The following is a 14390-nucleotide window of genomic DNA, read 5'->3' as shown; positions in this document are numbered from 1 at the left end:
AGCCAGGCAGACGATTAGATAGACGCAGACAGGCCAGCAGACAGCAAGCCACCCAGCACCCCCAACTAGCCAGGCAGCAAATATTGATCAAGCACCTACTAGGTCCAGGCCACTGGGCCCGCATGCCAGCCAGACTGTGCGCCGGCTCGTCACTCTTGCAGCCAGTCCGTAGTCCTCGGGTGGTCACTCCATGTGCAGTCACCAAGCCAGCCGTGCGGCTACGAAACACAGCAGCTGGGCTATCAGTCGGTCAGCAGTGTGGGCTGAACATGCAGGTGCGCATGGACCCTCATGTTCACGTCTGTCCCCTTCCCTTCACCTGCAGTGTCACAGTGAGAAAGCTGCCGGGACAAACACACAGCAAGAATGAGCTCTGCCAGCTGGCCTGACAGGGCAAAGACCAACCCCCGGCCCCTTCAGACTCACGTCTCTAGCCTGGTTGATGGGCCCTTCCATAACCATCTTTTCAGCCTCGATCTGAGGATTTAGATCTGGAAATGGGGTTCTCTGGTGGGGGAAAGGTGAAAAAGAGGACAGAATTTCAGCACTTGGGTCCCCACCGCTCCGTATCTTGCTCTGTACTGGGGCCGAGAGGGCAAGTTTTCCATGCACTGGGCTGTACCCACTGGATGGTGTCTTGGCACACCCATCGCTACCCTCCACTGGTCTCCTTCCACAAACTGGAGAGGAGGCAGCCAGGTACGGTAGAAAGAAGATTAAGAGTCAGGAGTCCTGGTTTCTGATCCCAGTTTGGCCACACTGTCACGTGGGCAAGTCCAGTGACCTACCCTATCTGGCTGTCGTCTTCCCCTCTTCACCAAGAGGAGATCCAGTTGGATTATCTCTAAGGGCACCCTAGCCTAGTACTGATGCTCTCTGTGCTGAATCCTTGTGAGGACAGAAAACTTCGTCCAACCTCTAGCAGCCTACCCAGGGCTGCCCCCTAGTGGGCATTGAGCACATTGTACTTTCTGTCCCTCTGAGTCTTAACCTCAAATTGTGCTGTCTTACCCAGTACGTGTGGTGTGCCTAGGCTCGTGGAAGGCACCATGGGAAGAGAAGGGAGGAAAAATCTAACCATACCTGGCTCTCGATACTACTAGTCATTTTTGCCTGTTTCTGGTCAGCTCAGCAACTGTTACTGTTCTTCATGGAGGCTGTTCTTCCCTCCCAATCCCACACCTGCCCCTCCACCCTCAGCAGACAGCTTCTCCTCCAATTCACAGAGAAGCTCAAAGCCAAGGACACCCTCTGTTCCCCTCCCTCCTCCTTTGTACTGATAACATCACTGTTACTGTTTCCTTCCTGCTGATCCGGGACAAAGAAGTATCCCTCTTCCTTCCAGCGGTATCTCCTACCCATACGTAATCTCTTCTCTCCTGCCTCTGAGACCTCAACCCATTGGTCACCTCCAATGTCTCTCTCTTAAATCCTTCAGATCTTCCAGACCTTTCTCCTCAATCTAGAACATCTTCAGGTCTCCCCAGCCCTAAAAGAAACCCTTCTCTCCCTTCTACCCACCTCCTTCAAGAAACCACCTTCTTAACTCCTTTCTGTTCATCAGTACGGTCTCCACCCTCTGTGCTTACGTTCTCACCTCCTTTCTCTCCCTTTTTAGGAAAAAAATTTGTATTGAAAAATGTATCATTAATACAAAAGAGTGTATAACTCATATATATATATATATATATATATATATATATATATGAATAATTATAAAACGAACACCCATGAACTCACCACCCAGGTTAAGAAATAAAAGCATTACTAGTCTCCTAGAAGTCTCTGATACCTACAACACTGGATGAGAGCGGACTCTACACCAGGCCTGTTCTATGTGCTTTTTGCACATTGATCTGTTTACACAACCCTATGGGGTTGTTTAATATGACCACCCCAGTTTTATAAATGAGGAAACCAATGCACAGCGAGATCAGTTAGCTTGCCCGAGGTCCCACTGCTGCTAAGTAACAGAACTTGCTTTCAAACCCAGGTTGTCTGGCTCTAGATCAGGACAATCCAGTGGAATTTTCAGAGATACTAGAAGTGTCCTGTATTTGCCCTGTCCGGTACAGGGCCACTGGTCACCGGAGGCTGTGGAGCACTTGAACTTTGGCTAATGCAATCGAAGGACTGGACTTTTAATCTTGAGAAAGTTTTACATTTACATTGAAATAGTCACTCATGCCTATGAGTACCATATCGGACAGATGGCTCTCAACTCCGTGGCCTTCATCACTACACCCGACTGCCTGTCTCAGTCCGTCCTCTCTGAGATCCGTTGTAATGTGCCTTGGGACCCCAGCAGTCCCCTGAAAGTCTAGCCAGGGTGACTGCCCAGTGGTCAAACCCAACGACGTTTTATCAATTTTTATTTTTCTGCATCCTTCGGGAACATTAGGCAGAACTGAACATTCTCATTCTTTTTTCATGAAAAACGAATTAACAGCCCCATGAAAGAAAATTTGGAAAATACAGAAAATTTGAAAGAAGGGAAAAAAGTCACCCAGAGTCCCACAAACAAAATATAACTATTATAAACGTTCTGGTATAATTCCTTCTATACATAATTTTGAAAAAGAGTTGCAGGGCGCCTGGGTGGCTCAGTGGGTTAAGCGTCTGCCTTTGGCTGAGGTCATGATCCTGGGGTCCTGGAATCGAGCCCTGCGTTGGGCTCCCTTTTGAATGGGGAGTCTGCTTGTCCCTCTCTGTCGCCCCTCCCCCCTTCCACTCATGGTTGCTCACGTGCACTCTCTCTCAAATAAATGAATAAATTAATCTTTTTTTTAAAAGACAGTTGCAGTCACACTCCTTTTTTTAAAAAAGCTTTTATTTATTTATTTTAGAGAGCAAGAGCACGAGCAGGGGGAGGAGCAGAGGGAGAGGGAGATGGAGAGGGAGATAATCTCATGAGCACAGAGCCCTACACGAGCGCCCGATCCCAGGACCCTGAGGTCAGTACCGGAGCTAAAGCCAAGAGTTGGACACCTAACCGACCAAGCCACCCAGTCACCCCAATCACTCTCCTTTTTTCATTTAGGTTTGTTTGATTTGAGAACAACTATGTCCTCCAGGGGGCAAATTCTCATCCTGATCATTGTGTCCACGCTAAGGGATTTAGTGACCACCCTTTTGAGCTCTTGGACTCATATTTTTGACTCACCGATATGTATCTCCGTGTTAAATATCTCAAAGGTACCTCAGACTCACCATAGCCAGACACTGTTCTCCTTCTCTTTCTCCAAAAAGCTGTTTCTCCTTCACCTTCACATGAACAGTGTCCCCTGCACCCAGTGAATCAAGCTGGAAATTGGAACCCTCTCCCCCATCCAGACAGGGACTGGGCCCTAACCTTCTACCTCTATAATGTTTCTGTTCTTCTGTCTTCATTGCCAGAGACTAAGCCTTAAGATGTGCACAGTCAGAGCCTCTAACCCTGGATACCCAACCCTGACTGTAGGCTGAGTCCCTCACCTGGCTATAGATTGAGCCCCTCACCCTCACCATTGACTAATCCTTTCCAACTGGCCTGAGAAGGAGCCTAACCATTCTCATAGACTGAGCACTAACCTTCGCCATGGATTAACCCAGAACTACAACCAACTAAAGATGCCCGCCCTTGATTGAGTGCAGGTGGTACAGAGCTAGCCCATCTCTGTTAATCAAGAAGCCACTCAAAGCATCACCTAGTGAGGTTGGACCCAGAGCAATGTCATCCCAGACAAGGGAGAGCCTGAGGGCTCCAAGAATTAGGAATTGCAAGAAGGGCCAGATTCTGGTAGGGAGGGCTTCCTGGGAGAGGCAGGTGAGCCTTAAACCGGATCCCTGTCTTGTCCATAGCTGGAAGACCCCTCAGTGTTCCCAGCTGTGATCGTGGAGCAGGTACCCTACCCCGAATTACTGCATCTGTACTCAGGACTGGAGCTGGACGACGTTCACAATGGCATCATAACGGATGGGACCTTGTGCATGACGCAGGACCAGATCCTGGAGGGCAGTATTTTGCTGGCAGGTTTGTTTCCTTCCTGGGCAGGGAAGTGCAGAAGAGAAAGGGGTTCTGTCGTCAGGGAATATCGTAGCCCACAATGGCTTTCCATGACCCCACGCAGCAAGGGCAAGACCCGCCAGAGTGGGAAATTAGATAGGGTGGTTAGGACAAGCAAAAGGTAGCACCACTTCATAGAGGAGGAAACCATCCAGACGGATCCGTGGTCTTTCAAGATGGAGTGGGACTAGGAGTGGAGACCAGCTGGGGTGAGTGTAGAGAAAAGGGGGAGAGTTACAGTAGGTAGCACGCTAACCCCTTCCAGGTCCCTTGGCTCCTTAGCACTGTTCTCTGGCCTGGCCCCGATGATGGCTCTACCCCTGCCCTGAGCCCTGAGGGAACTTTTTTTCTGCCCCCTGCACCCCACACCGTGGAACCTGGAACCAGATGACAATGAAGCAACCTCACAAACCATGTCAACCACTGAAGTCTTGCTCAATGTTGAGTCTCCCAGCGACATCCTGGATGAGAAGCAGATCTGTAAGTGTGAACCCTGGTGCCTTAACTCAAGGCAGCAGAAGATGCCGTTTAAAAATATCACATCCGTGTACTGGATTCGCAGGCACATGTGTGCGCAGGCATGTGTACTCACAGCCACTGACAGCCGTGTAAGCGTGCTCTTGAGCTGGGGCGGGAATGGGGGGGGGTGCAGAGGGGCACTGTAGACAGGGGAGAGGTGGCCAGGGGTACTTTACTTTTCCAATTTTTAAATTGTAGTAAAATACACCTAACATAAAATTGACTACCTTCACCATTTTTCAGTGTCCAGGTCAACGGTATTAAGTACATTTGTATTGTTGGGCAACCATCACCACCGTCTATCTCCAGAAGCTTCCAGCTTGCAAAACTGAAACTCTTTGCCCATTAAACACTAACTCCCCATTCCCCCCTCCCCTCACCCCCTGGCAGCCACCACTCTCTGTCGCCATGAATTGGATTACTCTAGGGACCTCACAGGAGTGGAATCACACCGTAGTGGTCTTTGGGGACTGGCCTATTTCATTTAGCATAATGACGTCAAGGTCTGTCCATGTTGTAGCATATGTCAGAAATTCCTTCCTTTTTAAGGCTGCCTGCGATTGGCCAGGGTGACTCTTCGGTCCCCTCTGCTCTCTTGCCGGGCCCCCCAGGAAGACTGTGCAGGGCTTGGCTCATTAGAAGTATGCCAGGCTTGGAGCTCAGCCCCTGTACCTCCCCAGAAGGCCCCCAAGGTGGGCTCCTGCCCCAGGCCCCCCTTAGGCCTTTGCCCGACTCATGGACAGGAGGACCTCTGGCCCTAACTGTCCTTCCCCAAGGGGGATGCTGGGATCCCACGGGGTGGGGCGGGGGAGAAAGCCCGAAGCTGCCAGTTAAGAGTCCCAGCACTTCTGTTCCTGACCCTGTCACTAATGTTCACTCAGGCTTCAGCAAATACTTACTGAATGCCTACACGTACCAGGCACCAACTTGCTGTGTGACCTTGGACACATGCCCTGCCATCTCTGAATCTCAGTTTCCTTATCAGGAAAGCAGAGGAGTTGGGCTAAGTGATATCTAAGGTGCCTTCCAGTTGTAGAACAAGTGAATGACTAAATCGAGGTGGCCCTTTACCCTGGGTGTTGCCTGGAACTCCCCCACTCCCAGCAGTGGCTGTAAATGTGGCAGCCGTGATTGGGGCCAGCTCATGCCCACAACCCTGCAGATGTTTCCTCTCCTCATGGTGTGAGACACATGAGGCATTTTCAGGTGTATCCTGTATCTGGGGCTGCGGGGACCAGCTCCTCCGCCCTCCCCAGGAGACTGCCATTCTCTTAAGTGCCGGGAGACCACACTCCCACCCTGCACTGGGCCTCAGGCACCTCAGGCCTTTCTCTTTGCAGTCAGCACCTCCGAAATGCTTCCAGACTCAGACCCTGCTCCAGCTGCCACTCTGCCCAACTACCTGTTTCCTGTCTCTGAGCCTGATGCCCTAAATGGGGCAGGTGACACTGATGACCAGGAGGGGCATTGTTTGGAGGAGAAGGTCCCCAGAGAGGAAAGTGCCAAGAAGACTGGAAAATCAAAGAAGAGAAGTAAGAGAGAGAGAGAGAGAGTGTGTGTGTGTGTGTGTCTTTGTGTCTGTGTGTCTGTCCATCTTGTCTGCCTGCGGGGGGTGGGGGTGCGGTAGGAGGGGGCGGGTCAGGGAGACAATAAGGGATGAGTGGGTGAAGGCTCACAGACACATTCAGAGGACAGCTCTCTGGTGTGACAGGGATGGATGAAAAGTCCTCCCTTCTGTACAGCCTGGCCTCATCGGTTGGCCTGCCCATGCCTCTCCTGCCAGCCCAGCATATATGTAAACGCTTGCAGAAATGCCAATGATCCCAAATGGGTTGAATCCTAGTCTGGGTGTTCGGACACCAGGCTTGGCCCCATGGCCAGGCGCTGGCCCTTTGGGGCCCCCTGCCTGTAAAAGACGCCTTATGCGGTGTGCTTATCTTCCTCTCAGACCTTGTGGAGCTTAGGCCATTTGTGGGAGAGGACTTTGGGCTTTCCCAAGCCCAATGTTATTGATTTCCTTAGGCAAGGACTGCTTGATAGTGCCTTGTCGGTGTGGCAACCAGAGCCCCAGTCTCACACTTACCTGTACAACAGCTGCACCTTTAGGCCGCCTTCTCATTTCCAAAATCAGGCTAGGCGGATTGGGTTCTTCGAAAGCTGACTCATTTGTCAGCACTACACTGGTTGGCCACATCGGCGGTGGTGTTCTGGTGTACCTTTGGGGCCTGAGCGTGAGGGTGGGCCACCAGGCGGGTACAGGAACCTGAGGGCTGTGGTTGCGGAGAGCGATCCTGGGCCTCTGGCCCTGGTGACCTGGTTCTTCCTTGTCTGCCGTGGCACCCCACTCGGTGAGCTCCATGGCCCTCCCTCTTGGGAGCCTGCCCTGGAGCACTCCGTGTGCTCTCAGCCTCATCACGCTCCCCCTGCCTTCCCCTCGTAGTCCGGAAGACAAAAGGCAGCCGCAGTACCTCCCCTGTCACTGACCCCAGCGTCCCCATCCGCAAGAAATCGAAGGACGGCAAAGGTACAGCTGGGAGTCAGGCCAGGTGGGAAGGGGTCGGGGTGCCCGGGCTGCTCCTCATCACCTGCCGCTCTACAGGCAGCACCATCTACCTGTGGGAGTTCCTCCTCGCGCTGCTGCAGGACAGGAACACCTGCCCGAAGTACATCAAGTGGACCCAGCGAGAGAAAGGCATCTTCAAGCTGGTGGACTCCAAAGCTGTGTCCAAGCTGTGGGGGAAGCAGAAAAACAAGCCCGACATGAACTATGAGACGATGGGGCGGGCGCTGAGGTAGGAGCTGCCGGGGCAGCGAGTCCCCACCTGCGAGCTTTGTCAGGCTCTTCTCGTCCAGCACGTCCCTCCTGCTTCGGGCCGGCTTGCCCCTAAGCCCGTCCCCAGACCCCTTCTGGGAGGCACAGTCCCCTCCCTCTGAAAGATCTGTGCTAGCCTTTTCTCTTTTTATAGCAGAAGAGCCTTTTAGGGCCTCCCACCCCCACGAAGGGCATTCCGCCGGCCCGAGCGCTAAGGAGACAGGCCCGAGTTACCCATCACTAATCCTGCAGGCTGGGGGATGGCTGGGCTCCCCACCAGCCAACCCCGCTCATCCTTCACTCCCCTTTGTCCTTTGCCCGAAAGCAGGGTGGGGCTAGCATTTGAAACCCCTTTTCATGGCCCTTTGTGTCCTCAGGGCGAGATCTCAGAAATTTCATAAAAACCTTCCAAGTCTAAGAGTTGGCCTTACCCCTTCGCTTGATCTGGGGCTCCCATCTGGCTGCCTGGCCCTGGAGGGCAGTGAGTCCCTGCCTCACTCCCCACTCCCCGCCCCTTGTCCCCCAGATATTACTACCAAAGAGGCATCCTTGCCAAAGTGGAAGGGCAGAGGCTGGTGTACCAGTTTAAGGAGATGCCCAAGGACCTGGTGGTGATTGAAGATGACGAGGAGAGAAGTGAAGTCACGGTGGCCTCCCCTCAGGCCCCCACTCCCTCCACCTCCTCCACCGGCAGCACCCGCCGAGCCAGCTCCAGGGTCTCAGCCAGAGCTGCTCCGCTGAGCAAGGGAGGCCCTTCCTGGGAGAAGCCAAAGGTTCAGAACGTTGGCTTACAGCCGTCTGCGAACCTGGAACTGGGACTGTCTGTAGATGAGGAGATCCCCACTACCTCCACCGTGCTGGCCTCTCTGCCAGAGAGCCAGGCCAAACTCACCAAAGCCGGGAGGTAAGGGCCCCAGAGTCATTGCAAGGCTTCCTGTGGTACCTCATATGGGAGGGTGGGTGTGGAGTTTTCAGTTTGCAACCTCTTGCCAACTTCTGCTGTGTCTCCAGTCTCACGGGAACCTGACAGAATCCCTGGGAAGCCAGTGGGGCGCTTGTTGGTCAAGAGAGGAAAAGTGACTTGCCCACAGTTGCACACCAAAATAATGGCAAAGCCAGCACTTGACCTGGGCGGCATCTGTCACCAGCTGGGGCTATTTCCAGTGATCTCAGAGTGCTCCCCCCGCAGCCACCAGGGACCTCCACATTGGGGCCCATCTCCCCAAGCCTCCTCCACTCCAGAAAAGAGGCAATGGAGAATGTGACAGAGATGCCCATTCTGCTTCCCTCACGCCCTCCAAGCCCCCCTGGAAAGCCCTCGCTGCTGCTTGTCCATGCCAAGCGTCTCCACATTTTCCCTGAGAAGGTTGGGTTTTGAGTTCCGTGTATGTGGCTCTCACCACACTTGAGGGTGAGGTGCCCTTCTGAGGAGGGAAGGTGATAGAGCCGAGTGGTGAGGAACAGGAGCTCTCGGGTCAGAAGGCCTAGGTGTGGGTCCCTGAGACTAGCTGTGTGGTCTAGGGTAGGTTACATAACCTCTCTGTGCTTCCCGTTCCTCAAACTGTAAAATCAGATTATTAATCTCATTCAGTGCGCGGGCTGTTTGGAAGATGGAGGGAAACACCGCATGCCAGTCCTTTAGGCTGACTCCTGACTTGTACTAAAGTGCTCAGCAGATGTTCGCCGATGCAGCAGCAAAGACAGAGAACGCCTCCAGCCAGCTCTGTTCCTCCCGTGCTCTCCTCCCTAGCCAGCTGGGAGACGCCTCCTGCCTTGACCAAATCTGTGTTCTGTTTCTTCTCAGTGCTTCTTCACTGGCCAGCAACATCCACCTAGGAGTGGCCCCAGTGGGGTCAGGCTCAGCCTTGACCCTGCAGACAATCCCACTGACCACAGTGCTGACCAGCGGGCCTCCGGCCAGTACTCCTGCTTCAACACAGCTTGTTCTCCAGAGTGTTCCGCCTGCTTCAACTTTCAAGGACACCTTCACTTTGCAGGCTTCCTTCCCCCTGAACACCAGCTTCCAAGAAAGTCAGGTGGCAGCACCAGGGGCTCCGCTGATTCTTAGTGGTCTCCCCCAACTCCTGGCTGGGGCCAACCGTCCGACCAACCCGGTGCCATCCTCCGTCGCAGGGGCTGGACCGGCAGGGCCCAGCTCTCAGCCCCCTGGGACTGTCATTGCTGCCTTCATCAGGACTTCCGGTGCCACCGCAGCCTCTGGGGTCAAGGAGGGGCCACTGAGGCCCTCCTCGTATGTGCAGGGCATGGTGACTGGAGCCCCCATGGAGGGGCTGCTGGTTCCTGAAGAGACCCTGAGGGAGCTCCTGAGGGATCGGGCTCACCTTCAGCCACTTCCAACCCAGGTGGTTTCAAGGGGTTCCCACAATCCGAGCCTTCTGGGGAACCAGACTTTCTCATCTCCCACCCGCCCCACTGTTGGGCTAACCCCAGTGGCTGAACTTGAGCTCTCCTCAGGCTCAGGGTCCCTGTTTATGGCTGAGCCTAGTGTGACCACCTCTGGGAGCCTGCTGACCAGATCCCCAACCCCAGCCCCCTTCTCCCCATTCAACCCCACTTCTCTGATTAAGATGGAGCCCCATGACATATAAATGAAGGGGTCGGGGGAAGTGTGCCTCACCAGGCCAAGTTGAGCAGCATTTTTATGTGGACTTCCTATAGCAGAGACTGACTGAAGCAGGACACTTGCCCTTACTTTTCGGTGGGATCTCAGTACACCAGATCCCCTGTCCCTGACCCCTGCCCAGTGTCACCATGGCCAAGCCATGCCCAGTTTGAGTGTCCCTGGCATCAGACCATGGCCTTCAAGAGCACTAGGGGATATGCTCTTGTCAGGGTAATGGGCTGACTGGGTGATGGAGGGAGTACCTCCTGAGAAGTTTGTGGCCAGGGTTGATGCAGGGGCTCCGCGGGGGCAGTCCTTTTGTGGGGCTGTTTCACCGTCTGCGTTCCCTCCACGGGGAATTTCCTATCCCATATGTGAATATCTCTGTATGTATTTGTGTGTACTCGTGGGTCTGTATCTTGGTTTCTTTGGGGAGGACGGGGGTGTAGCTGTGAGGTCTTCAAGGGTGTGTGTCTCTGTGGGTCAGCTGCAGAGATGGGGATTTTTTTTTTTAAGGGAAAGCATTCTCTAGTTCCCTTTGGACAAACCATTCAGTTGCCCTGAGGCTGTGGGGTACAGGCTGGATACCCCAAATTGGGAGAGATGTCACAGAGCTGGAGCAGATCCAGGGTAGGAGAATTTCTATGGGCATGTGTGCTGGGGAAGACGGAGTTCAAAGGGACAGGGTCAGACCCGGATACAAAGTCCCCACACAGGGCTGGATTAATTGAATGTTTGTGCCAAGGGCCTGAGCTGTAATACCAGCCTTCACTGGCACATTGGCCTATCCCCCCTGATCCGGGGATCCCTCTTGATGAGTTTCCCCCCAGTATCTCCCTGCTGTCTGGCGTGGCTGGGGTAGTAGTGTAGCAGTGGACACTGGGGCTGCCTCCCTTCCTGCTCATGCATGCCTGCTGCTCAGCCTGCCTTCTACTCACCTTGTAGGTTTGCCAACCCCCACGATGGCTACCACAGACCTCGAGTGGACCGTTGGCCCTCATCTCCAACTCTTGCACCTAGCCCTCACTCATACACCGAGAAGACAGGAGCCAGCAGATGTGAGCCCCCATGACACTTCTGTCTCTACATGGTTCCCTGCTTCCCTCTTTCCTCTTTCCGAGGACGTTTCAACCCAACCTCTCTTAAGTGAACCCCTCGGCTTCACTCCTCCTTCCCCATCTTGGAATTAGCTTGCCTCTCTCCAGCCATATTTGGGGGCAAGGCTAAGAGCTAAGGCATGTCAGCCTCAGAAACGATTCTGTGATCTGGTGAATTTGGTTAATGTGAATCAGTGCCCCAGGACCTTGGCTATGTTCTCAGTAGAAAACCAACCACTTGACCCAACTACCTCCCCAGGTTGTTTGATCTCTCCTTCTGGTCGCTGCCTAGCCTCCTGTGTTCTCTCCCGCTCTTTTCTTGTTCTTCCTCCTTCTCTCCCTGGAACGGAACCATTTTTGGGTGTGCAGGTGTATTTATTACATGTCTCCAGCACTTGGCATTAAAATGACTTTTTCTAATCTAATCTGTTTATGATGACAAATTCCTGATGGTGGAAAGTGAAACATCCCGTGAAAGAGTCCCCTTCAAAAAAAAAAAAAAAAACATTGCACAAAGGCACTGCATGGGTTAGGGGTGGCCCTGCCCCCCCCCCCCAATTTCACAGAACTCATCATCTGAAGGTCATTGATACCGTTACCGTGACATCAAATGTCTTCTTCACAGTTCTCAGTCCCCGTGAGCCCTGGCGGCTCGTGACACTACTTGCAACCCCACTCCTGCAGCGGCCGCACCCTGGTGCCATACCTGTGCTGGTGCCACACCTGCCGCTTTAAGTGTGGGCGCCCCCCATGGCTCTCTTCCGTTCTTCTGGCTCTGGCTTGGCTCTTTGGGGACGGGTCTGAAGTCAAGAGCGGCAGCCCCTACTTTTCTCCTCTGCTCCTGCTTCCATTTCTAGCAGCCAGCTGGACATTTCCGTCCAGATGCCTATCGTGCCTCAAAGACAGCCCCTCTATCAAAAATGGATTTAAAAAAAATGGATTTTAAAGTCTTCACACACACACACACACACACACACACACACAACCTTTCCCCTCAAAAAACAAACAAAAAGCTGTCATGACTTGCCTATTTCTGTTCATTGTACCACCATTTTCCCGACCTTCTAAGCTTGACATTTCAGAGCCATCTGATGGCTTCCTTCATTTGACCCTGTCCCCTCCCCCATCTCCTGAAGTCCAGGCCGTTTGTCGTGTCTCTGAATCTGAAATCTCACCTTTCTTCCACATTCCGGGAGCCTGCAGACCAGCTCAGACTTACCTAGAGCTCATCCCCCCTCCCAGACGCATCAGCACGCACCACCGTGTGACCTGTCTCATCCCCTCCGATCTGCCACGGCCCCAGTTCTGTTCTTTCTCTGCTAAAAAGCCTTCAGTGGCTCCTCATTGCCTGTAGGTAGGAGTGATACTCAAAATACTGAGCCTCCCATCTGTTCTAGGCAGCTGGGCATTAACCCTGTATTTGCTGAATCTCGAGGCAGTCCAGGGGTCCTGGAGGAGGGAGGAGGGAGCACTTTATGGCTCAGAGCTGTAATTCCAAAAGCAAGGTCCCAAGTCATTGACCTGGCAAGGCCTTCACCATGAGGTCCCAACTGACTTCCCCAGTGGTCGCTCACTTTGTTTCCCTGACCCCCAAAGTACTGCTCCAGTCAGAGTTAGGGATTTGCTGGCCTTTCAGCTTGCCTCTGTTTGAAGTTTCCCACCTTTGAGGTTTTGCTTTACTTGGTTCTGCTCAACCAGAATGCTCTGCGCACCCTGCTAGTACTGATTAAATCGTATCCATCCTTTAAGACTTGATTTGTGGAAGCTGCTTCCCGAGACCAGCCCTACCCTTACGTGAGTTCTTCATTTTAAATTCGTGGCAATTGCCACTCTTTGGGCAACTGATTGCGAACAGCCTGTGACATCTCCTCTGTTATAATCACAAACTGTTACTTAAATCTTCAATGACCTGGACCTATTGTGTCTCCCCAGTTCGTGTGTTACCTTCTGAGGGGCGGAGGGGGGGCGTATCACCCAAAGAGCAGGGCACACAATGAAGCATCTAGTGAGCACCAGCGAATATTACTGATTGAGCTGGTGAGAGATGGGGACCATCTGAGGCTAGTGACCTCTGACCTCCCCTCTGCACAGGCACTCACCCCAGGTGCTCCACTGCCCAGGGCCAGCCCTCCCTGGCTCAGTGCCCTCATGGTACCCCCACTCCCAACCTTGCACCCAAGAGTTGTTACTACTTTGAACATCCCCTGACCCTAAAGAAACTTCCCTGTCCAGTTTCTTTTCCTAATTCAAAGTGTTAAATTAGCTAATCGGGTCAACTAACCTGTGCTGATCTAGTTATGGGAGAGGGCTGGAGGAGACCCTCAGGAGACAGGCTCGTGTTCACCAGAGTCATGTGGCAGCAACATCCTTGCCTTTGCCATGGTGTAATGGAGTCAGGAGACATGCTCCTCACCGCCTAGCAGCCGATGTATTGCTCCTTCCTCTGGGCTCCCACAGCACTTTGTGTATACCTCTTATTGTAGCACTTAGCACATGGTAGCTCCTTAGCTGTGTGTTTATGTATGTTGCCCCTCCAATAGACTGTGAGCTCCTCAAGGACAGGGACTGTGTGTTAGTCACTGATGTATCCCCAGCGCCTAGCACAGTGCCTGGCACACAGTAGGTGCTCAATAAATGTTTATTGAAAGAATGAATGAATCTTGTCTCTGATCATGGGGATTTCAGCCCTAGACTGTGGCAGGCAAAAGGGGGAGGAGAATAGTCCATACCTGGGGGCTTTCACAGCCTTTGGACCCCTCAGGTAACACTGCAGGCAACACTGCAGGCAGCTGCTTCCTTGCCCGGGTCTATGCTCCCCCCTCCCAACAAGGATCCACGAGGCGCCCGAGCCTGAGGCCGCTTCCAGCTGTGCTGTGCTGTGCAGTGCTGTCAGCGGGAGCCGCGGGCGACTCCTGAACTCCCGCCCTTTGCCCCGCCCCCTTCCCCGGGACAGCTTCAGCAGTGTTTCCTCACCCCTGGGTGGAACCGAGTGGCGGAAATGTCAGGCCCGACGGAAGGGGCGGGGGACAAGTTATTTTCACCATCAGAGGTCTTTCTGATGCCATAACGTATTTTAAAGGCGGTTCGGTTGTCGCTGGTTCCAAAGCTGCTGGACCCGAGGTGGGTGAGCTCATTCTCCTCCCGCGCTCTCAAGCCTGAGAGGCCCAGAAGGTCGCAGCCTCCTAGAGCTTCGGCCCCAGGCGCGCCGGACACGGGGACCAATGTCCAGCAGGTGGCGCCGTCGAGCTGGCGATGGAGGGCTTGACGGCCCAAGAGAGCCCGGGAAGGGAGAGG

General features: G+C 53.5%; 1 protein-coding gene across 5 annotated transcripts in view; it reads left to right on the top strand.

Moving 5' to 3' along the window:
• The window catches only part of ELF4 (E74 like ETS transcription factor 4), a 46969-nt gene extending 33223 nt beyond the window's left edge, over positions 1–13746 (top strand). For 4 of the 5 annotated variants that reach the window (XM_057314410.1, XM_057314411.1, XM_026520576.4 and 1 more), the window contains exons 3-9: positions 3841–4012; positions 4433–4525; positions 5905–6096; positions 7005–7088; positions 7164–7356; positions 7903–8280; positions 9181–13746. In XM_057314410.1, coding sequence (XP_057170393.1) covers positions 3841–4012; positions 4433–4525; positions 5905–6096; positions 7005–7088; positions 7164–7356; positions 7903–8280; positions 9181–9985 — 1917 coding nt within the window. In that variant the 3' untranslated portion in view covers positions 9986–13746. The remainder of the gene's footprint in view (positions 1–3840; positions 4013–4432; positions 4526–5904; positions 6097–7004; positions 7089–7163; positions 7357–7902; positions 8281–9180) is intronic. The other variant, XM_057314413.1, reaches the window with a different exon arrangement.
• The last annotated feature ends 644 nt before the right edge of the window (positions 13747–14390 follow it).

Source organism: Ursus arctos, chromosome X, assembly GCF_023065955.2.
Source record: "Ursus arctos isolate Adak ecotype North America chromosome X, UrsArc2.0, whole genome shotgun sequence".
Taxonomy (NCBI): Eukaryota; Metazoa; Chordata; class Mammalia; order Carnivora; family Ursidae; genus Ursus; species Ursus arctos.
Note: the sequence above shows the minus strand (reverse complement) of the source record. Positions and strands in the feature narration are given on the sequence as shown.